Here is a 21,454-nt window from a genome sequence, read left to right as displayed (position 1 = left end):
GAGGACTCATTGGAGGAGGAATATGTCTTGGGGTCTTTGCACTCGGTTTAGCTGGAGCTGCCTTCACTGGAGGAGCAAGTTTAGTTGCATCAGCAGCAGCTTTTAGTGGAGGGACTGTTGGAGCAGTTGGGGGTGTTGTGGCTCTAGGTGGAGTGATTGCTGGACATCTCATAGAGAGTGGAGGTGCAGAAAAAATAAAAGCAGAAGGAGAGGCGTTTATATACATTATTAAACCAATGGCCAAAATACTAGCAAAAATAGAGAAACTCTGTGAAAAGTGGGAGAAAGATTCAGCAAACACTCAAAGTGAAGATGTGAAAGAGTATCGGGGGCTCATAAGACGAGTGAAATCATCGAGTGCAACAAGTCAAGGAAAAACTTGGGCTGTACAAGACTTCATTAAAAAGATTTTGGAACTCATTTCAGAAGCCTTAGTAAAGACTTTGAGTGACAAGAAGGAAAGAGATTTGTCAACGCTAGTTATTAAGTCTGGTGGTCTATGTGGAAACATTATTTCTACGTTCAGAGATTTAAAGAAGGACCTCCTCAAGTGAAAAGAAGCTGTTGAGGAGCTCAAGTGAATGAAAACTATCTAAATACTGTCGTCTGACCAAAATAAATGTCTGTGTGTTCTTTTGTGGGAAAAGGTCACTGTTCATCTGACAGAGATTGATTTTATGTCAACATATGACAAATAAAGTGGTGATTTAAAAATGATTTTTACTTTATTTTAGTATATCATTTATTTTAAACAGTGCAGTCAGTTTTGTTATTTTCTTTCAATTTTTGTGTATGACAAAATGAAGTTTGCCTTACATTTTTTTTTATTTAATCATCATCGACTCACTATAATGTCACGTACCAAATATAGCTTGTACAAATTCTGATTTTCTATTATTTTGTTGTTTATTTGTTTTAACGACTGAGCTTATTTCACATTTGAACTTTTGTAGCTCTCAATTTTGCATCACTGTATTGTTGAAACTCACTTCAGATTATGGATACACTCAACAATTTTCAGTTAAATGACTTGAGACTCTTTTCTTTTTATCCAGTTTGTTTTGTGATGACCTGCACTTTTCTTATTGTTTCGCTCTTTACTGTTTTATTTTATTTATTTATTTTAGTAACAACACTAACGTTCAAAGTTTACAATCCGGCAATCAAATGGAGTTGAGCAGTCAACACAGTCTGGGTAGTGGTAGTGGCTGTGCTTGCACTGTGATGTGGATCTCAACTGACCTGAATTTCCCCTTTGTGGAATAAAATCAAATGAAAAGGGGATTTGATGAAATCTCTTGAAATGTTTACCGTGAATGCAGTTTAAATGGTAAAATCATGGCCATGCCAGCCAAATTAAATGTGGTCAGTTGGTTGTGCTACTGTGACAGCATTAGGAGACAGAGATCCTTGTGGGTTTAATTTCATCACACAGAAAGAGGAAAGACTTTGGATGTGAGTGAGTGTCTGTCTGTCTGTCTGTCTGTCTGTCTGTCTGTCTGTCTGTCTGTCTGTGCTGCTCACAACCAGAGGGAAGACGTGTTTGTTGTGTGTCGCACAACTTCATCATCCAGTTTGAAGGAGAACCTGAGTAAGGAGTTTTGATTTGTCATGTTTTAAAAATTAATACTGCCACATAGTGGACTTTAGACAGTTGCATGTGCACAAGATCTGCAGGAACAACATGTGCAGTAGAAGTGAAAGAGAAACTATCCACAGCAGAAAATAACTCCACTCCACCTTGGACATGAATACAATGAGTAATTAATTAGAAGTATAACCAGCTTGTAAAGATAAATGCTTCACCTGCTTTGTTTTCTAGCGCTGTCACGACACTTTCTCCCCGTTTTGGTAGTTTGAGAGTGTTTCTTAACCTCTTCTTTCCTGAGAATGACATGCTTGGAATAAAAACGATACACTTCCACAATTACAGTCGATTGCCATTGTCTTAGTATCAGAATGAAGCTGAAGCTTGTGAGATTGAATCAGAGGTGAAACTTTACCATTGATGCAACTGTGGCAGAGTAAACGCAGATTGAACACGGCATAATTGAAGGAAATGTTTTGCTTGGGCAAAATAATTTTTATTTTCTGGATTTGTTTGTTTTTTGTTTGTTTTTTTAGCGATCACTGGTGTTGCACTTTAGGCCTCCTCCTCTTCATCATCTATCTCGTCCCTTGTTCATTTTTGTGGAGTAAAACAAATCCAGTGCCAGAACGCTTTTGACAGGCAATAAGTGTGTTTCAAAATGTGAGTTCTTTCTGTGTCCTCTGACTTCCTCCCACTGCCAAAAGACATTGAGTGGCACATGAGGAACTACTGGAACCCTAAAGTGGCTGTTGGAGTGAGTACTGAAGTGTGAATGGTACTTTGTCTACGTGGCCCTGCAGTAAACCCCCTTTGTCTGAAGGCAGTTTTTTTTACTTGTTTATAGCTTGATAGGCTTCAGCACCTTGGGGGAGGCAGTGATAGAAAATTCATTGGTGGATCGTGGACGGTCTCGTCGTTTCAGTGCTTGTGTGGTTCTTGCAGAACTCTCAGAGTTTGATGCTTCAACATTTATACTCTTGACAAACTATTTTGTCTTGTTATATTTTTTTTTACTGAAAGACACAAATACAGTAATACTGACATTATAATTCACAATTGTCAATAAATGTGCAAAAGTATTTGACGACTGCTACAATCATCACTTTACAAAAACATTTGCAAAGTTTATCATATTTTCATGTGACATGATAGAGGCTTTAGTACTTGTTTATATTGTCAGTCAGCAGTTGGAGGTGTGTGTTGTGCTGGAGTCGTTCTGCAATGAGCCTCGGCGCTGTGTGGGGGTGTGCAACAGAGCAGCAGCAGCCGCAGCTCAGGGGAGACGCTGCTGGAGAAGGCCGAGTAGATCCAGGGGTTGGTGCAAGAGTTCAGACTGGCCAGAAGCATCAGCAGGGTGAACATGGCCCCTACACACACACACACACACACACACACACAGTAGTCAGTCATGTGATGGAGAGGTTGAAATAAGGCTTTCAGATGAATGAAATATCGCTTTACCAAATTGTAAAAAATAGTGCAATCTGTACTTGAAGCTCCACCGTGTAAAATTGGTCAACATTGCGAAAATAGCAGAAAAGCAGTGATATCAAGCGGTCAATTATGTTTATGGAATACATAAGTTTAACTGATGCATTTAGACAGAGAGCGAGTTAGCAGCACACATATTTGCACGTCCACTCATGAATGAAAGAACACTCGTGGGAATAAATATAAACACCTTCCGGGGCTACTTGGGTATAGAAGCATCCGCTATGGGCTACAAGCGTTGGGTCGATCTATTCCAGAGAATTTGTAATGGCATTTGATTTATTTGAGGAGGATGAGAGCCTCCAGTGGTGACCCCATGTGGGCAATACTCTTGCTATACGTAAAAATAAATGAACCGTCCAAACAGGAAAAGAAAGAAACTACTTTTTTTTTTTTTTTGTTACAATAATTATACACTTCAACAACATATTTATTGATAGAATTTTGAGCTTTCCCCAAGATAGCATGCCAAACCTTACGTGCGTGTTACGCACCGTTCTGTGGTGGGACAGGATCCCAGGCAGCCCAGAGTTGAACGCTGAAGAACGGCGCCCAGCAGATGGTGTAGACAAGCACAATGACCACCGTCATCCTCACTGTCTTTGACATGGCTGCAGACACCTCTCCCCTGCAGCCAGCAGGGGTTTTGGGGGAGGGGAGGCCAGCCGCAGAGCCCCCTGCAGTGAAAGCCAAACTTAACGCCAGCTCAGTAGCGAAGTTTATTGTTAGTTGCTTGATTTGTCCATTTTATTTTGAAATTCTTATCATTTACTTCTAGTCTCACCTGGTTTAGCTGCAGAGTACGTCGGGACGTTGGGACCATTCAACCTGAGCGGACCCATGGGCAGGAGCTGATTCATGGGTCCGGATTCAAACTTGATGTTGTTTAACACGAGGGGTGAAGCATACAAGTAGAAGCAGGAACTCCGTTGACTTTCATTTTTTCCTCCTCCTCCTCCTCCTCTCTGGTTTTCCTCTTTAGACCGAGACAGCCAGGCAGTGGACAGGTGGCAGCTGGACTTCAGGTACAGGTTGTTGTGAATCTCCTTGAAGATTCTCACCTGAGGTGAAAAGGATGTGATGTCCAGCGATGTTGCCTTGGTTTTGAGACTCGGCAATAGCAACTGATGGACAGAAATTGTGGTTGGGCTCTGGTCATTTGCTCGATACCTGGCAGAGGGTGATGATGAGAACAGGGAGGATGAAGACCGCCAGGGCCATCCAGGTCACGTAGGCTTTGAGGCCCCAGGACTCTGCAAAGTTCCCCCAACACTCATAAACACCTGGAGCCACTTCTGAGCGGGAGAAGATGAAAACCTGGAGTAGCAGACAGGTGGGACGCAACTAAAGACTGAACAAATTACACAATTTTACTTGGACAACATTGAAGTTTTACTGTATAATCAATTCTGTGTCAGCATGTTTTCCATGCGGCTGGTGTCCCACCTGTGGCAGACTGAGTAGCAGCGACAGCAACCAGGCCAGCAGGATGACGTTGTTGCGACGTCGAGTGGCTCCACCGCCGTGGGCCTGCAGGGGGCAGCAGATGGCGTAATACCGATCTACCGTCATCGCCACGATGATGTAGGAGGAGGCAAACATCCCGAGCACCTGCAGGTACTTTACCAAGCGACACAGGAAGTCCGGGCCTGGGAGGCGGCCCTGAGCGTCCCACACCAGCTGGGGCAAAACCTTCAGAGGGGGGAGAGATAGAATAGAATAGAATAGAATAGAATAGAATGCCTTTATTAATTATACAGTGGGGAAATTTGCATCATTACAGCAACATATAGTGCAAAAAACATGGAAAATTATATTAAATAAAAAAAAAGAAATGGAATAAAAAAAGAAAAGAAATATTAGTCGGGAAAAAGGGGGAAAAAAAGTTGGATTTAGAGATCATGTTTGCTGACACGTGCACGTGCCACTTTTTCTTCTGTTTTTTTTTTTCTTTTACCTGGAACAGCGCCACCACCAGGTCAGCCACACACAGATTGAGCATGAACTGGTGCAGTGGATTGTGGTGTTGCCGCCGCCTCAGCAACGCCACCAGCACCAAGCCGTTGCCGAGCAACGCCATGGCGAAGATGACGGCAAGCACCACCACCTCGCCCAGAGCCAAGACGGCGTCGCGCTGCCAGTCCGTGGCGTTGGCGCCGTTGGCAGGCGTCACCGAGACCCAGGACCGGTTGGTGGACTGGTGAAGGTCCGTCATCACAGAGGCCGGGAGACGAGAGGGGAGGAGGTATGAAGAATCTAAAAGAAATAATAATAAATAATAATAATAAATAACTCATTCAGAAAGAAAGGAAATGGTGAGGTAAAGGAGGCGGAGGGAGGCGGACGGGGGGGGGGGGTGTTAAAGTCTTTAAAAGTTCAGTGTGTAAGATTTGGTCATCTTAACGTACTTCCAACAATACATTAATAGGATTAAGAATAAAGAACAAGAACGCTTTTTTAAGCCCATATTGGGGAAATTTGCGAAGTTAGAGAAGCAAAAACAGGACAAAGAGAAGAATTAAAAGAAGATAAAGAAATCAAATCAAGAAATTATTTACATATCTAAATAAGTTTTTAATAAAGTGGTTATGAATAAATATTTTATTGCACCTGTATTGAAATGTTAAAGTGTTATTAATAGAAGTGTATACTCGCAGTACAATAAAAGTAAGTTTTCCTTCCCTGAACTGTTTTCACATGCATAAGAATATACATAAGGGACCGTTCTAGGGTGACTGCTCGCATCTTCAAATAAACCAACGAAGAAGAAGGTGGACAGGTTCCATTCTTTAGGAAGCCCACCTGACAGTGGCCTAAAAGACGACACGACTTTAAATACCAGGCTTCCTCAAACATTTTACACGCTGGACTGTTTGAAAATGTTTTAGAAATAATCTCAGAGGCATGATGTCGAAAATCCACAGATGAGCGCATTCTGTTACTCTTTCTTTTTTTCTTTTTTTTTTTACCATTCCACATTAATTAGTCGTTTCCACCTCCCACTCACACTCGCTGAATGCCAATTAGCAATTCATGGAAAACCTTGACGTGATGCCAAGAATCACGTATTGTGACGCTGGTTACGAAAGAGGCGTGCGTGTGCATGGTTGGGTTTGCGGATAATGGGCGCCCAGAGTTCCCAGTACACGCTGTGTCTGCACCCCGTCTGACCTCTGAGGCCCCCTGGGCAGCCATACACAAACACACACGCAGACGCACGCAAACAGTTGAACTCCATGGAGATTGTTTGTGCAGGGTCGAGCCTCCGCGGGTGGAACCACTGTCATGAAAAGGTGTTTACAGTGGGAGGTTGCACTTCACTGTCACACACTGAGTGCACACACACAATCACGGAGGCATGCAGGGGGGGGCAGTTACCAAATCACAGTTTGAACAATCTCCAATTATCAACACAGACTAAGAAAAACTTAAATGCTCAGGGTTTTTTTTTTGTCAAGTTTGTTTCCCCTCAACTTGCATGTCGCCCTTTTCACACTATTTTATACATCACACATAAGCTAATGTTGACATTGTTGCTTTGAGTCTATAAATCCAGAAGAGAACAGAAAGTCTCCAATTTTGGATCATATTTCCCTCATTTTACTCCAAATAAAGTTCTAATTAATGATAACGATTAACTCATTGTTGTGGTTGTATTCATTCAGACTGTTTAATCTCAACCAAACCTCCAATGTGTGGTGTGTTATGGGCTGTTTCTTGTCTCTCTTTCTTCTAACTTTCACTGTTTCATCTCTTCCATCAGCAACATCAAAGAGGCTCATCCAGGCAAAATAGTTTTTGCCCTAAATAAACGTAAAAAACAACAATTAAGCTGTAAATGTCCCTGCTGGCCAAAGGCAACAATAAAGACAGCCTGAGTGCGTCATTGAAATAGGAACAGCTGTTAATACGTAGCTAGAGCACCAAGACTTGAGTTGCTTTATGGGAACGTAACAATGTACCATTGAAGGAATCATACTCCCGATAAAATTCCCGTCTTTGCTACAATGCAGGAGCTCAATTTAGATTCTAACTGTGAAGCTTCAGCCAGAACAGCCACAATTCAGGTTAAAAACTACAGTTTTTGTATTAATTAATGCACAATGCTGGAGGATTGGAGGGGAGTGAAAAGTGAAGTGAAAAGGTGGAGACTTACCTTGTCTTCTGCCTCCTGGGATCATCTGCTAGAGCCACAACAACCCCATCCACACCATCCATCCATGTGTGTGAAAGAGAGATAGAGGGGGGGAGAGGAAGAGAGAGAGTGTATGAACCTCTACCGGGCTCATGCAGCTGAATCCTGCTGAATCCTCCTCCTCCTCATCCTCCCTCTCCTCCTCCTCCTCTTCTGCCTCCTCCCCCTCCTCCTCCATCTCTTCTTCTTTTTCCTCTTCCTCCTACTCCTCCACCCCTTGTCTTCTTCCCCCTCCTTCTCCTCTTCTTTGTCATCTTCCTCCTCCAAGTCCTCATCCTCCTATTCTTTCTCATGTTCCTCCTCCTCCTCCTCTACTTCTTCTTCTTCCTCCTCCTCCTCCTCCTCCTCCTCCTCCTCCTCCCCAGTCCAACCCTTCGTCCTCAGTGCCATGAAACAGAGACACAGAAATGGAAACCTGGTTCACACCTGTGGATGTGAATCCACACTTTGGATTTAACTTTACTGCTGGTGGATCCTGCCAGGTTCATGCTCACTTAGCTCAGCCCTATTTCAAGATACTCCGTCAGTGGAGGAGGCAGATTGGATCAACGGGGCGGCTGCAAAGGTGAGGCGGAGCTTGTCTTCTCACCCGTCTCACCTCCCTCCCCGTGCCCCCCACATTCCACCTGTCATCTTTCCTCTGTCTCTGGCAGCGCAGTCATCTGTTTGCTTCCCTCATTTGCAGGAGTCCCTCATTACCGAGGGGCCCGCTGAGTGACCTTAAACATGAACATAAACACAGCAGCTCATGTCGCCCAAGACCTTCGTGCCAGATTCGATGACCTCTGCTCTCTGTCTTTTGAGAAGTAACAATGGACGCTGATTGAGGTCTAACTTATTGCACACTCTAGAATGAGTAGCTAACTGTTGGAAGGCACTCCTTTGCCCACCAAAAACAAAAGGGATGGATAACTTTTCCAGAGGGGTCAAGATGCCACAAAGCTGTCGTGCACCTCATGGCCTTTAGTGAGTCTTCATCTGTGGCATCAAAACCTTTACTCACTTATGAGCTGCTGTCTGTCTACCAGGATGGATGGACGAGGAAGGGTGTTTCAGAAGGTGGGCTCTCTCTCTCTCTCTCTCTCTCTCTCTCTCTCTCTCTCTCTCTGGGGAGACACAGCACACTGGACGTCATTTTTTGTAAAGAATTAATAAAGTGCCCATCATCAACAGCAAACTATATTCATTTTCACTCGTACTCGTTTAAAAAGAAAGTTTCCTACTAATGTTCCGCTGGGGCCTCCCTGTGGTCAACCTCGGCTATTGCAGCTTGCCATTATTTAGGCGCGCGCTCAAACGGACAAAAACGTGTGTTTGAGTAGTTTTATTATAGGGGCACTTGGGGCCTAACACAAGAAGAAATACTACACACAAAGAGGAAGTGACAAGTAGCTGGAACTGTTTCACCGAATGAGGTTCACTGTGTCTCCATGAAGTGTATATGATGATAATTAAGTGTTTTTCTTTAATAACAGACACATGGCGATTTTAGGATTCTATTTTCGTACTTCCGTGATACCAGCTGATATTAACGCGTCACACAACACCACCAAGGTGACCTTCTGAGAAAGACGCAAGCTACCGTCGAAACTTGTACGAAAATAACATCTTAAAATTGCCATCATGTACATTCTAAATGATGTCATTAATATTTTATTTTAATTACAGTACCATATTCTACCCATCACCAAGTTCTGTTTGCCACAGAAAAAAAACAATAACTCAGTGCTACCTTCCTGCTGGTTCTGTGTTCCGTACCGTCCACACAGCAGTTTGTTCTGAAGGGTGAATTTTTGTTGCTGATCGAAATAAATCAAAATCAAATCACATCAAATCAAGTGTTGGACTTCATCATGGGCTTCATGAGTTCACTGACACATGAGCACTGAAAAGTGGAGCAACTAAAGAAGTGAAGGATTGTTCTTGCTTGTCTCTAGCTGACTGGCACGCCAGACAACACGCTGTTGTTCAGCAACATTTACAGACTGAACCTTGAATAATATTGGACCTCGAGGAAAAATAAAAGAGAGGAAAAGCTCACAGGCCTTGGTGAGAATAAAAGGAAGTGTTCTGCATGGAACTGTAGTACAGTAGAGTACAGTAGAGTGTTTAGCTCCAAGTTTTTGAATATTTGGTATTTCTACTAAACTGGTAATTTATTCAATTATTACCTATTGAATTGAAATTGCATAGATGACCCATTTCTGGAGAGGCTCAGTCATGAAAACTGTGTGTGTGTGTGTGTGTGTGTGTGTGTGTGTGTGTGTGTGTGTGTGTGTGTGTGTGTGTGTGTGTGTGTGTGTGTGTGTGATCTATATGCTGATGGTCTGGGGTCCTGTGCTCTTCACTGCATTCATGATGGACTGCACCACCTCAGAAGTGGAGCCCTGGCCCCCCAGGTCCACTGTGTGCATCTGGACAAAGAGGAGAAAGAGGAGGAACCCACAAGAAGTTGTAAGACTTAAACTACAGAAGTGGAACACTAACCGTATAAATATACTACTGGCAAGATCCAAAAAGGCTTTTTTTTCTTTTCTTTTTTTTTTCCAACCTACAGACAGAGCGCACACATGCAGGAAATGCGACAAGGCGCAGGTAGCGACAGGGCTGCGCCGAACTCATTTGAACGTATGTTGATTGGTCTTTTCACAGAGAGTGACGCTCTCGTTCGTCTATGCAAAGATGCCTCGTCAGAACTGGCACCTTACCTGCATATATATATATACACATCTCTATGCGGACACACACGAACACACACACACACACACACACACACACACACACACACACATATATATACATACATTTATTCAAAAGTTTTCCCACTTGAACCTGAAACCTGCGCTTCCCCAGTCAGATCAGATGGTGGCAGTCACAATAAGACAAAGTCTCAGGTTGCCAGGATCGTTACTGCCGCACTATATACAGATCTAATGATCAAGGGTACAAATTGCAGCCACATTAAGAGACCGCAATCTGTGTCACTGCAATACCTTTGTGGATATGTCACCAAAGTGGCAGCAATTACAGCCACAATGTTGCAACTCCATTCTTGGTGGATCTGGATCTTGACTGTTTAATATGTTTTGTTTTCCTTCCTGCTGCTTTCTTTGTTTTCCCCTCCCTGGATTTCATTACGCCACAGTACGAAAGAAACAATAGTGGGACACACCCGGGTTTCAGTGACGGTAGACAGGATTGCTCTGCGTATCATGCTCGCGTAGGAATGCAGCCTGAGGTGATCGAGCAGCAAACAGGAGGCAAGAAGCATCGCTGTTGGGTTTGCTGAGTTGCGGTTGGCAATGCTCTTCCCCGTGTTCCTGGTGCCCTGCAAAAAGCACGTTAAAAAGCAACTGTAAGAAGTGCTGACATGCTTGAGTTGTACCCATGCTGTCATCCTGACATCTATCCTCCTTATTCCTCACACTCTTGTCAGATATGCATCCTCTTACCGTCTCAAACACAGCATAATCCTCTCCGTAGTTGGCTCCTGGCACCAATCCTGGTCCTCCAACCAGCCCAGCACACACATTGCTCACTATGTTGCCGTACAGGTTGGGCATGACCATCACGTCAAACTGCTGGGGCCTGGAAACCAGCTGGCATACACATAGTGCGCAATAGTAAACACCATCTAATGGGAATTATGTTCATTTATTGACTGAATGTGTGAATGTAGCATAAAATAAGGAACTACATCAAGATAGGCGACATTGGTCTATTTTTTTCTATTTCTTTTTTGTGTCTGTTAAAACTGTTCGGTGCGATATTGAATTTCTCAGTGCGGCTAATAAAGCACGATTATATTTTATACTACTCAGTGAGGAACCCTCAGAGTCTTCTACACCTTCAGAGAAGGCCTAGAAATGTTCTGGACCAAAAAATAGGAGCCTCAAATGAAACATTATTATTTTAAAAATTCAATTTCATTTCATCTAATACACTAAATACATTTCTCTCATATACATGAGTCTACGGTCAAGGTGACATCAGTAATGAAAGCCTCACTGCCCTGAAAACATTATTATCCAATCAGAATCGTCAGACTGGTCAGCTGGCTCATTCACTGGTTCACTGGTTTGGACTTGATGAGTCCAGGAGAAGGTAAAACTGTGTCTCTTAGTTTCAGAGTGAGTGATGAATTGACCAATCACGGCTTGATTTCAGATGGGCGGAACAAAGACAAAGATTGTTGGCCGTCATGAAGTTGTAACGTCACTGTCTCAGATGCAGCAGTGGTGAAGACCACAGCGATGTGTAACTTCTGGTGTTTGAAATGGGATTTTACTTTGATGAGGCACAATTGAATTTATTTAGCCGGGTCAGTGGGAGTGTGTGGGATTCGTTATGCACCGTGATATTAGGTGGAAGTCCCAGTGATTGTCACATCCTGAAGGATGCAAAAATTTGTCCTCTGCATTTGACCCATCATCCCCTGACGGAGCGGTGGGCAGCAGCAGTGGGCAGCAGCGGTGGGCAGCAGCAGTGAGCAGCAGCGGTGGGCAGCAGCGGTGCCACGCCTGGGAATCATTGGGTGATATTAATAGAGCTTATCATGGCTATTAAATGAGCCTCTGTGTTCCATGTCCGTCTCTGCGGTTTTTGTTAACTTTATGTAAAGCAGATTGCTCGGACCAGCACAGTGGTCTAGTGGCAGACTGTCCGGCCTGAGACCGGTAGGTTGTGGGTTTGATCCCCAGCCGGGTCGGACCAAAGACTGTAAAAATGGTCCCCACTGCTTCCCTGCCTGGCACTCAGTATTGGGGGCTTGGAATTAGAAGGTTAGATCAGCCAGTGATTCCCAGGTGCTGCACCGCCGCTGCCACCGCTCCCTCGATGAATGATGGCTCAAATGTGGAGGACTAATTTCGCATTCTTCGGGATGTGACAATCACTGGGACTTTAACTTTATTGTGGAGAATCGATGTCACAGCCCAGGGGTCGGAAACCTGTGGCTCGTGCACGATATATGGTTCCTTCGATGACTGCATGTAGCACTCTGGTGAGGTGAAGGCCCAGCTATTCTATTCTATTATACTCTATTCTATTCTATTCTATTCTATTCTATTCTATTCTATTCTATTCTATAAATGGTAAGTCTTGTCCTACTCCGGTTCAGTAGGTGGTGGTATGCACGTTTAAGTAGAGACTGCGAAGAGTAAGACACAAAGAAGAAGAAGAAGAAGACGGAGATGAAATATACCTGCATGGCTGTGTTGTCCACAATCATGCTGTCAAATGTGATTTCAGGGTAACCGCTGGCAACCTCCTTACAGCACTCCAGGAAAAGGCCGTCACCCAACTTCCTGCTCCAGCAAAGAAAACAAAGACTCCGTTTAACGCTAAAAGCTATGAACCTGTCATGAACCCATGGACCCAAGTCAACTCTGTTGTACAGTAATAAAGCATGAGAACGCGCATTTAAAAAACCAAAACAGACATGATGTTGGCCTTGTGTACAGCTGTGACTCTGCGCCGTCCCTGGGCTCGAGCTGTCCTGAATGCGTAGTCAGCTATGCGCAACGATTTGTTCCTGGTGATGATCTTCAGGCATTCAACAACACCCGGAACATTCTGCGGAGACACACACACACACACACACACACATAGCTTGGATTTGCAATCATTTCTGTTATGTTTTTTGTTTTTTGAGTTGCCTGCACCTGAGCTGGCGCGCCACGCGGCATCCTCACCAATACACACCCACCTCGTGCTCCAAGCTGCTGTACTCTCCCTCCGTGTTCTCCCTGATGATGATGACGTCGATGTTGCGGTGCCGACTTTTGACACCTGGTAGCGACTGGCAATGCATGACGTTGGCGTACAGATCCAAAGTGGTGCTGCAAAGAGAGACGGGATCCGCACAAGTGAGGCCACAAACATCCAAAGGCTCGGCAGTGCTCAGTGCTCAGTGCTGAAGGCTGCATTGTTAAAGGTGTGGGCGGTACCGAAGCAGGTTGTTTCTGGACTTGTAAGACGGTGGCAAGTTGTGGTTTGTCTCAATGTTACCTGAATAAAGATGAAAAAAAAAAAGTCACTTAAAGGCGAAGAAGAAAAATAAAGCAGTCGCAATCTGCACATTACGGAATGTTGATTCACTTTTCACCTTTGCATGTAGTTTGTGATTAGGACGCATATTTTATTTCTTATTTGTATATTATATATAGTTTTACGTTGATCGTGAAGTTGCACCAGCAACCTCTGTAACCGGCGTAAATGTGTGTAACGTGGCAAAGTTTTTTTCCACTTATTATATTGTTTTGATGTGCACATGTTCACACAACATCAGACACTTACCCTTTAGTGCAACTCCATTGCGTCGTATAGCCATTATGGCATTATTGATGTCGTCTTCTGATGCCATGGACGAGTCCACATTGACCACTTCAAAATCCACTGGGACGCAGCAGAACCTGGCCAATCACAAAGCATTGAGATCTTCTAAGTGCGACGATAGGATTCTTGCAGAGAAGAAGACTGTTTTCATTATGAAATATATGTAGAGGTTTTTTAGAGGGTGTTTAAAGTCTCACCGGAATAATTGGTATACATGGTGGGCGAGCTCTGGGCCAATACCATCTCCAGGTATCAGAGTGACGGTATGTCTGCCTCCATACTGTGCCGGTGGCGGCTGTAAAAAAATGTTTTTGCACAGTCAGCTTTCTCTTTATGCCACCCAGCGGTACACACACTAAAAAATAAACTTTTTTACTACTTGAAAAAAGCAAAGCTACAAGCAGAGCAGCACAAACTTCTGCTTGTGCACTGTCATGGGCAGCCATACTCACTATGGACTGCAGTGGTGGTAGACGGGTGGATTCAAAACAGAGGAGAGACAACAGGGATGTTAATGGGACAAAAGAAGAGAGGCGAATGTCACACGAACATCACTGAGACAAACCAGTGCAGCGGATATGAAAAGACAAGTGAAAGATGGAACATTGGGACTGTGAATCGTGTAACAGGACGTTTCAAAGCGAGGAAGGTCGCAAGGTCAACAGAAATGGTGAGGTTTTGTGTGGGAGAATTTTTATGCAACCCCTCGGAAAGCTGAGCCTCTGCCCTCTTTTTTCACTCTTGTATTCTTCACAACTCACAGTGTAAGTCGACTTCTGTCTCTGGTTGCACGGTGCTGCAGCAATCGCCTGTGAAGACAGACAAACTGTAGTTAGATTAGATTTGTTCCTTCTTTATGCTTCCTTCAGATTATTAATACACTTATATTAAGTGTCCAGAATCGTATTGATTTATCTTCTTATCTGAGCTGTACGAATTGCTCTTTGGTCTTATAATGTCAAAAAGGCAAAGTCCATGTGACCCACGTGAGATATTTAGATTTTTAAAGTATGGAACAACTTTGAACTCGTATGAATATTTGTGGTGTTGGAACGAGTTTGACACACGAAACAGGTTTGATCCAAATTAGATAAGTTGTAAACCAGCAACAGCTGACTTCTCCTTGCTTTTGTATGAACGTTACACTTTAAATAATCAACGACATGGAACCGTTTGAGTCACAATTGTAGCCCTCCTCGGGCCAGACTTAACGAGTCGCCCTGTCTCTAAATTATTCAGGGACTTGGTCCTCAAACTAAGTGACAGGCAACACGGAGCAGTGGTGCTGAACGGACAGCGACATCCGGCAGAGCTAGGTCAGTTAGCCGACCAAGTGCTAATCCTCTTAGCGGCGATCGCAGCCCCTTGCAACCGCTTCGAACACAGTACAGAGTTTGTAGAAATGGCAACAGGCTGCACTTACCCGACTCGACCGGTGGCTGAAGAGCAGCTTGAGGGCGGCCGGCAGGGAGCGCACAGCCCGGGCCATAGCGTCCTCTCTCACACACTCGGTCTCTCTGTGTGTGTGTATGTGTGTGTGTGTGTCTTCTCTCTCATCTACCGGCGCTTTGAAGATACCGGGGCAGGAGGCGGGGGCGTGCAGCGCGTTCACAGTTAATCTGGTTGTCACTCTCTCGCGGACTGAACGCGGTGCTTAACTGCTAATGCTAATGCTCATGCTAAGAGAGGGCTCTTAATATGAGGATGGGTGAGACAAAGTTAGAAACTAGTGTCATGTACACACTCGAACGCGTCTACAATTTGTAGTCCCTATTCTATTCTATTCTATTCTACTCTATTCTATCAAGGCTAATGCTAAGAGAAAGCTCTCAATATGAAGATGGGAGAACAAAAATAGAAACTAGTGTAAAACGCTTGAGCGCATCTACAACTTGTAGTCCCGGTTGATTTCCATTCTATTCTATTCTCTCTTTTTTTTTTTTTGTAACTCGCATTCTATACGATAGGAAAACGCATTCTCTCACTCTCATGATCACGGTGAAGCGCAGTCGACTTTTCCAAACCCCAAAAACTGACACAACATCAACATTGTCGTCACTGGAAAGAATCTTTATGAGGCCACAACGTTCAGGAACATTTATTCACCAACAGCAACTCAGATCAATGATCCAATTGTTTTCTTCCAGACACACAATTACCATGCTACAACATAAATGTTAAGGTTCATATTTATGGCCAAGTGTATGTACAAGCAACCTTAACCAACCATTCCTTTCTAATTGAATGTCTACATTACAACACATACCAGTGAGAGTTAGAGCCAATCATAATTTGATACATGACATTGTATGAAATAAATAAAATTCCAAAAATGCATCATATAACATTTCACTATAATTGCACTATATACTATGTAATCTTTGATAGAATCATGTCGTCCTGTTCATTAATCCATATATTCTTTTAAACACACATTGCATTCAACTTAGAACATTTACAGTAGCATTTTTCAGTACCTTAATGAAAAGCCATGGCAGGAACATCAACTTGTTGTTTTTTTTCAGGGGTTACAGGAAACATCATACAAGAGCTACAGAGGGCAACATCCATACCATCAGCACAGGGTGGGCAACAGGCGCTCACCAATTGTAAACCATTAAAACACATAGATTAGCTGTTATGAACATGACCTGGTGGCAGAAACTGTTGATGGAAATATATGGCGATTTGTGGCAACATATTCAAATTTAGCAGTATGAAAAATCTAAAGTTGTTTTCCCACAAAGCTGCCTGTAGCACTGGCTCATGAAAGATATGCTGTACGAACTTCTTTACAATGTTGGGTTTTTTTTTAGGAAAAAAAACCTCATCGCTGATGGACACTATATTGGGATGAATATAGAACTAACAAAAATTAATATGAAAAATTGTGTTTTCATTAGAAAAAATAGTAGAATAATGATAAATATATCCTCTGAATAGTGAATGATTTCCCCACCCCGTACCTCAGAGGTGTAGCATGTTAAGCTTCAGATTTTATGTCACAGCTTCATAGTCTGGTCAACTAGTTAGTAAAATGATCTTCAGATTTCATGATTATCTTTTCATTGCTGCAGTGACATCTATCAGTAATCTCTCAGTTGTGTTAGCAACTCGTGGGGATCTGAAAAATACATAAACACATTGGTGATGAAACATGAACAAATAAAACATTTTCTTTTGGATGTTTGTTTGATGCTCATTTGAAATGATGTACTTCAAATTCAATTCGAATTCAACATTTTTCATGAACGACAGGATGCTGTATGCGGTAGGGGGGGGATTTTATTGTCATACTATCATGAACTGCGCCTAGAATAAAACCAGGCATGTTGTATATTGCATGAACGTATGAACCACAGAAAATATCACCTTGAGGTAAAACTGGAGAAATGAGCTGCGAAATATTGCAACAAAGACGTGAGAGAAGTGTGATCGGTGGTGTGAAGCTGCGATTGGTGGAAATGACGTCACATGACCAACTGATAGCAAACACGCAAATGTCTCGCCAGCTAGCATTCATGAACTCAGGTCTACAAATCAAACTCTGTGCCTTAATAACCTCCTGATTTGCTTAACACCACCCTGTAGGAGCACACGAAAGATAACCGCACAAACAATGACGAGCCAATTTTGGCAGGTGGCATTTTCAACTAAAACAGTACTGACTACAAACCATAGGCAAACGTTTCACTCATGAAAGACAGCTGTTCTTGGCAATTGAGTGGCGGCACCAAACAGAAAACACACCTCTGCACACGTCCCTGAGCCGCGCTCACCTCTTCTTCAGCATTAAAAACACCACGTCACTTCGCCACCCATTTCCTTCCTCACAGGTCTACACTCGCCGTCATGTTGCAGACACGTGCACCAAACGATGTGAGTCTTGCAATGCAAGTGGTAAAAACAGAGAGAAAGCCTGGAGAAGGGATTTTTCCTTTAACAGTGCATGCTACACCATGGTGCAAACTGTGGAACAGAGAGCGCAGGGTAGGTGACCTGTGAGTTTGAAGGCCAAGAAATACAAAAAATAAATCAATCAAATGAAAGGACGGGGCGGGGGGGGTTAAACCGTGTTTCTCATTTTGTCACACTGGGATAAATAAGTTGTGGGACAATTATGAGGGCTGTGACCTTATCAGTTCCTTTTCAAGGGCCATGCTTACTAGTCCCTCTCCTCAGCAGAGCTTCCTTTCTGTAGAGGCGAAAGATGAATTGCCTCCTTCTTTTATCTGTGTGCGGTGGAACAGGGAAGCAGGTGGGACCGCAGGCCAGGATTGACCGGCACAGAGGGTTAGTTGAAGCCAGTGTCGGTGTGGTAGGAATAGCGGCCATCCGACGTTAACTGCGTCGTCTCTGTGGCTGATGGTTGCATCATGATAGGCTCACCGCCAGCCTCTGTTCGGACAAACAAAACAACCTTTAGAGAGAGAAGCTGAGAGGCCTCTTCTCCACTCAGTGATCGGAGATGGAAAACCATCTTCAACCACACAACTTCCCCACACCTTGCCCCTTTTGAACTTTGGATATTAGTAATAATGACAAAGCGCTAGCAGAAGGACGTTTGTGAGGATTGTTTAATATCAGTTATTGCTGTGTTTGTTTGTTTTTTGTGGGGTTTTTTTTGTTTGTTGATGTGTGCACAGCAGCGAGGTCACATAAAGAACAAAAAACTGCACTGACTGCGTGTGTCAGTGGACTACTGGCTTTTACAGAAATTGAAGTCTTGATCTTTAGTACCCTGGCTAAACTAGGTCTAAAATAAAACCTAGGCTGGTCTGTTTGAATGAAGTAAACAGAATCTTCAACCAACCAATCAAGATGTAACTCCTACGCAAATAGTTTGTCTCTGTGCTCTCTACCAGATGGATGTAGAAGATACATACAACAGGTCTGTGTTTGGAAAGAGCTACGGCTAAGCTAAACTTGAAGAAATAAAGAAGAATTTTTTTTTTAGAGTCATTTCAATGAAGAACCAAACACTGTGGGCCTTCAAAGACACTGATTTTGTTGTGACTTTACTTTTGTTCATTTTCAATTGACATTAAAGAACATTTCTACATATATATATATATTTTTTTTTATCTCCAATGAGGTGGGTCACCAAAACCCTCCACCCATCTGCTGCTGCTCCGGCTCCCTCTGTCAAATTTTACAACCCATTGTGGCCCACCAGTCAAACAGTTTGCCCTCCCCTGGGTTCAATGAAACTGAGCTTTGGTTCTCACCTCTTTCGTCAGACTGCAGCTGAGCCTCCAGGTCTTCAGGCGACACATAAAAATCCTGGTCGGGATTGTCTCGAGGCCGAGGTTTACATCTTCCACAGCAGCAGTTACAGCAGCAACACAGACAGCAACAGAAGTAGCAGCCAGTTGCCAGGCCACAAACTACAAACAGAGCCTGCAAGTAGGCGGACACGTGTGTTAATCATCTGGAAGCGTGACATAAAAACTGACCGTACAAAGGGATTGGCTGACGGTCCAGCTGCAGTTACCTTTGCCCACCAGCTCGAAAGGACAAAGTAGGTGTTAACATTTTCTTCTCCAAACTGCTCCGCCACATATAGTCCCAGAGAACCATATTTGTCATAAATATTACGCTTTGTCGCGTCATTTAGAATAGCATGTGCATTGTTTATCTCCTTGAACTTGTCCGCTGCCTCGGGATTGTCAGGATTTTTGTCAGGGTGGAACTTCAGTGCCAGCTTCCTGCACAGGGGGGGGACATTGTAGAAAAATAGTGAACATGGATACTTCTGTGGGTATTTTAAGGGCAAAGGGGCGGCCTCACCTGTATGATCTCTTAATATCATCCGTCGTGGCAACCTTCTCAACTCCCAACACGTGGTAGAGAGACTCGCCCGCGGTGGACAGAGAGCGCTGCCTCTGCTGCTCTGCCATGATTCCTCACGTCACAAGCTGAGAAAAGGAACACGTCACGTTTCGTAGAAATACTTAGCAATGGGGCGTGGAAAACGACGGGTTACATTGTTGTATGCATCCCTACAAAACAGCAGCATGGGCCTTTCGACAGTGGCCGAATCCCGGGCCCAGCTGTTACATGTGTGGGGAGAAGAAGGAAAGAGACTGTAAATAGACAAGGAGTGTCTCAAATCAATGCTACATTGCATTGGTTTGATTGCAGCTTTCAGTGTGATAGCGATTATTTCAAACGATCTGTGACATTTCTGCACAAATAGTGACTGTAAGTGTGACAATTTGGCAGCTGGAATCCTAGAATGATGATGTGATGCTGCTGCTTTAAGTGCGCCTGGGTCTGACAATCGCACGGGCAGTCATTCAACACGAAAAATGATTAAGCAAACGTAAGCTGCGCACGCACATACGCACACACATAGAGGAAATCTTGGAATGTTCGCTGCTTTCGAATACGTGTGCTGATCGTGCCATGATGGCTCTAATTTTGAGACCAACATCCATCACTGTTTCTTGTCCTGAGCAAAATCCGGCCGCACTAAAAAATAAAAAAATAAAAATAAATAAAAATAAATAAATAAATAATAGAGAGTCTAATTTGTGCACGACGGAAACAGAATATTGCTCCGCACTGCCTATAAGAAGGATTACATGAAGTGAATACGATCCGAGGAGCATAATCTCCGTGCAGGCAGCAGCAGCAGCAGCATCATCATCATCCTCAGCAGCAGCAGCAGCAGCAGCAGCAGCAGGGCTATAGCGCACAGCATCCATGTTGGTTTGCTGCCTGGCCTGCTCGTGATGCAGGACGAGGATGGATCGCCAGCAGTAATTCATACGGACGAGGGGGCCGCAGTGTCCCGATTGAGGGGGAATAACAGCACCGACATGCGCCCTCGCGGCTCACCTTTCCGTCGGCTCCGGTGCGCAGCGAAACCACTGATCCCAGCAGATGACAGATTGTTGGACTGTGCAGCGTGACTATGGAAGCATCTCGCACGTACCCGAAACCTCTGTGGCTCCTGTACGCAACCATGGACAGCTGCAGCAGTGCGCAGGCTCCGCCCCCTTCACAACACCCCATGGTGAGCGAACGTGCGCATGCACCACAAGGCAGATGGGATATTGGATGTAGGGAGCTCCCACTAGCTGTACAGCAGCCAATCCGAGGCATCTATCTATCTATCTATCTATCTATCTATCTATCTTGACTATTTTATTTTTACTCTCTACATTTGCACACACAAACTTTCTACTTCTTACATTAACATGACCTGGATGACTGAGAACCGTCACAGACATATTTCTTACATTGGAAATGCATGCTTGTTACTTTTGTGTTTAAAAGATCCAACTTTTGTTCAAAGTGATTCACTTATCATTATCATGGTTGTTGGTTGAAGTGGAGCTATTTGAACTCTGCTGTTGTGTGCTTCAATATAAAAGTGGAGGTTATGAAGGTCGCTGTTCAGTACGTTTTCAATACAGAGAAAAAATAAACATGCAATAGGATTGATAATTGTTATTAAAAAAAAAAGTGTAAACATCAAATAATGGCTCGCTGGTCAAACATATTACTGATTACCGTTTAGTTGTGCTGCAGTTGACAAAGAAAAATAAACGTAACTTTGTGAGTACCAAAGCTATTAAAAATGATTGGGACGCTCATGCAAGTCAAATCAGGCCAGACTATTATGTCACAACGTTTTCATTTTTGCAAAATTTTCAACAAATGTAATTAATGTTTCATTCATGGGAAAAAAACAACAACTGCTTTCTTATTTGTGTGTCATGTAGTTTGTGTGGAATGTGACATTCTCTTTAAAATGGCTTCAAAACCTTTGCATTTTGTTTAGAAGTAAAGGTTCGCACACAAATGTGCATCTTATCTCGCTATATTAGGCA

At 43.6% G+C, this 21,454-nt stretch overlaps 2 protein-coding genes and 1 pseudogene across 8 annotated transcripts; all 3 read right to left on the bottom strand.

The window, feature by feature from the left end:
- Positions 1 to 2,448: 2,448 nt before the first annotated feature.
- On the bottom strand, positions 2,449 to 7,306 carry LOC142898933 (vasopressin V2 receptor-like; annotated as a pseudogene).
- A 1,280-nt stretch (positions 7,307 to 8,586) lies between these two features.
- On the bottom strand, positions 8,587 to 15,126 carry LOC142898936 (isocitrate dehydrogenase [NAD] subunit gamma, mitochondrial-like). Of its 6 annotated transcripts, none has more exons than XR_012928666.1 (13): positions 15,037 to 15,126; positions 14,375 to 14,422; positions 14,030 to 14,071; positions 13,811 to 13,908; positions 13,575 to 13,690; positions 13,226 to 13,286; positions 12,985 to 13,117; positions 12,718 to 12,851; positions 12,481 to 12,583; positions 10,730 to 10,876; positions 10,450 to 10,597; positions 9,588 to 9,691; positions 8,587 to 9,519 (listed from the first exon to the last, which is right to left on the bottom strand). XR_012928666.1 is itself a non-coding variant. In XM_076042242.1 (13 exons), the coding sequence occupies exons 1-12, from the start codon at positions 15,100 to 15,102 to the stop codon at positions 9,590 to 9,592; spliced, it is 1,206 nt and encodes a 401-aa protein (XP_075898357.1). In that variant the 5' UTR covers positions 15,103 to 15,126; the 3' UTR covers positions 8,587 to 9,519; positions 9,588 to 9,589. The 6 variants fall into 6 exon arrangements, 5 of the variants coding, with proteins under 5 accessions (XP_075898357.1, XP_075898356.1, XP_075898360.1 ...); XM_076042242.1 differs by having other exon boundaries at positions 10,450 to 10,605; XM_076042241.1 differs by having other exon boundaries at positions 8,587 to 9,691; positions 10,450 to 10,605.
- A 2,055-nt stretch (positions 15,127 to 17,181) lies between these two features.
- On the bottom strand, positions 17,182 to 20,615 carry dnajc5aa (DnaJ (Hsp40) homolog, subfamily C, member 5aa). 2 transcript variants are annotated; one of them, XM_076042131.1, is made up of 5 exons: positions 20,457 to 20,615; positions 19,404 to 19,531; positions 19,108 to 19,321; positions 18,842 to 19,013; positions 17,182 to 18,011 (listed from the first exon to the last, which is right to left on the bottom strand). In XM_076042131.1, exons 2-5 carry the CDS (start codon positions 19,511 to 19,513, stop codon positions 17,908 to 17,910), a joined length of 600 nt encoding a protein of 199 aa, XP_075898246.1. In that variant the 5' UTR covers positions 19,514 to 19,531; positions 20,457 to 20,615; the 3' UTR covers positions 17,182 to 17,907. The 2 variants fall into 2 exon arrangements, with proteins under 2 accessions (XP_075898246.1, XP_075898248.1); XM_076042133.1 differs by having other exon boundaries at positions 20,554 to 20,576.
- Positions 20,616 to 21,454: the final 839 nt, after the last annotated feature.

This window comes from Nelusetta ayraudi, unplaced genomic scaffold (genome assembly GCF_046127955.1).
Source record: "Nelusetta ayraudi isolate G7.1 ecotype Tasmania unplaced genomic scaffold, CSIRO-AGI_Nayr_v1 ptg000070l, whole genome shotgun sequence".
In the NCBI taxonomy this organism is placed as follows: domain Eukaryota; kingdom Metazoa; phylum Chordata; class Actinopteri; order Tetraodontiformes; family Monacanthidae; genus Nelusetta; species Nelusetta ayraudi.
Note: the sequence above shows the minus strand (reverse complement) of the source record. Positions and strands in the feature narration are given on the sequence as shown.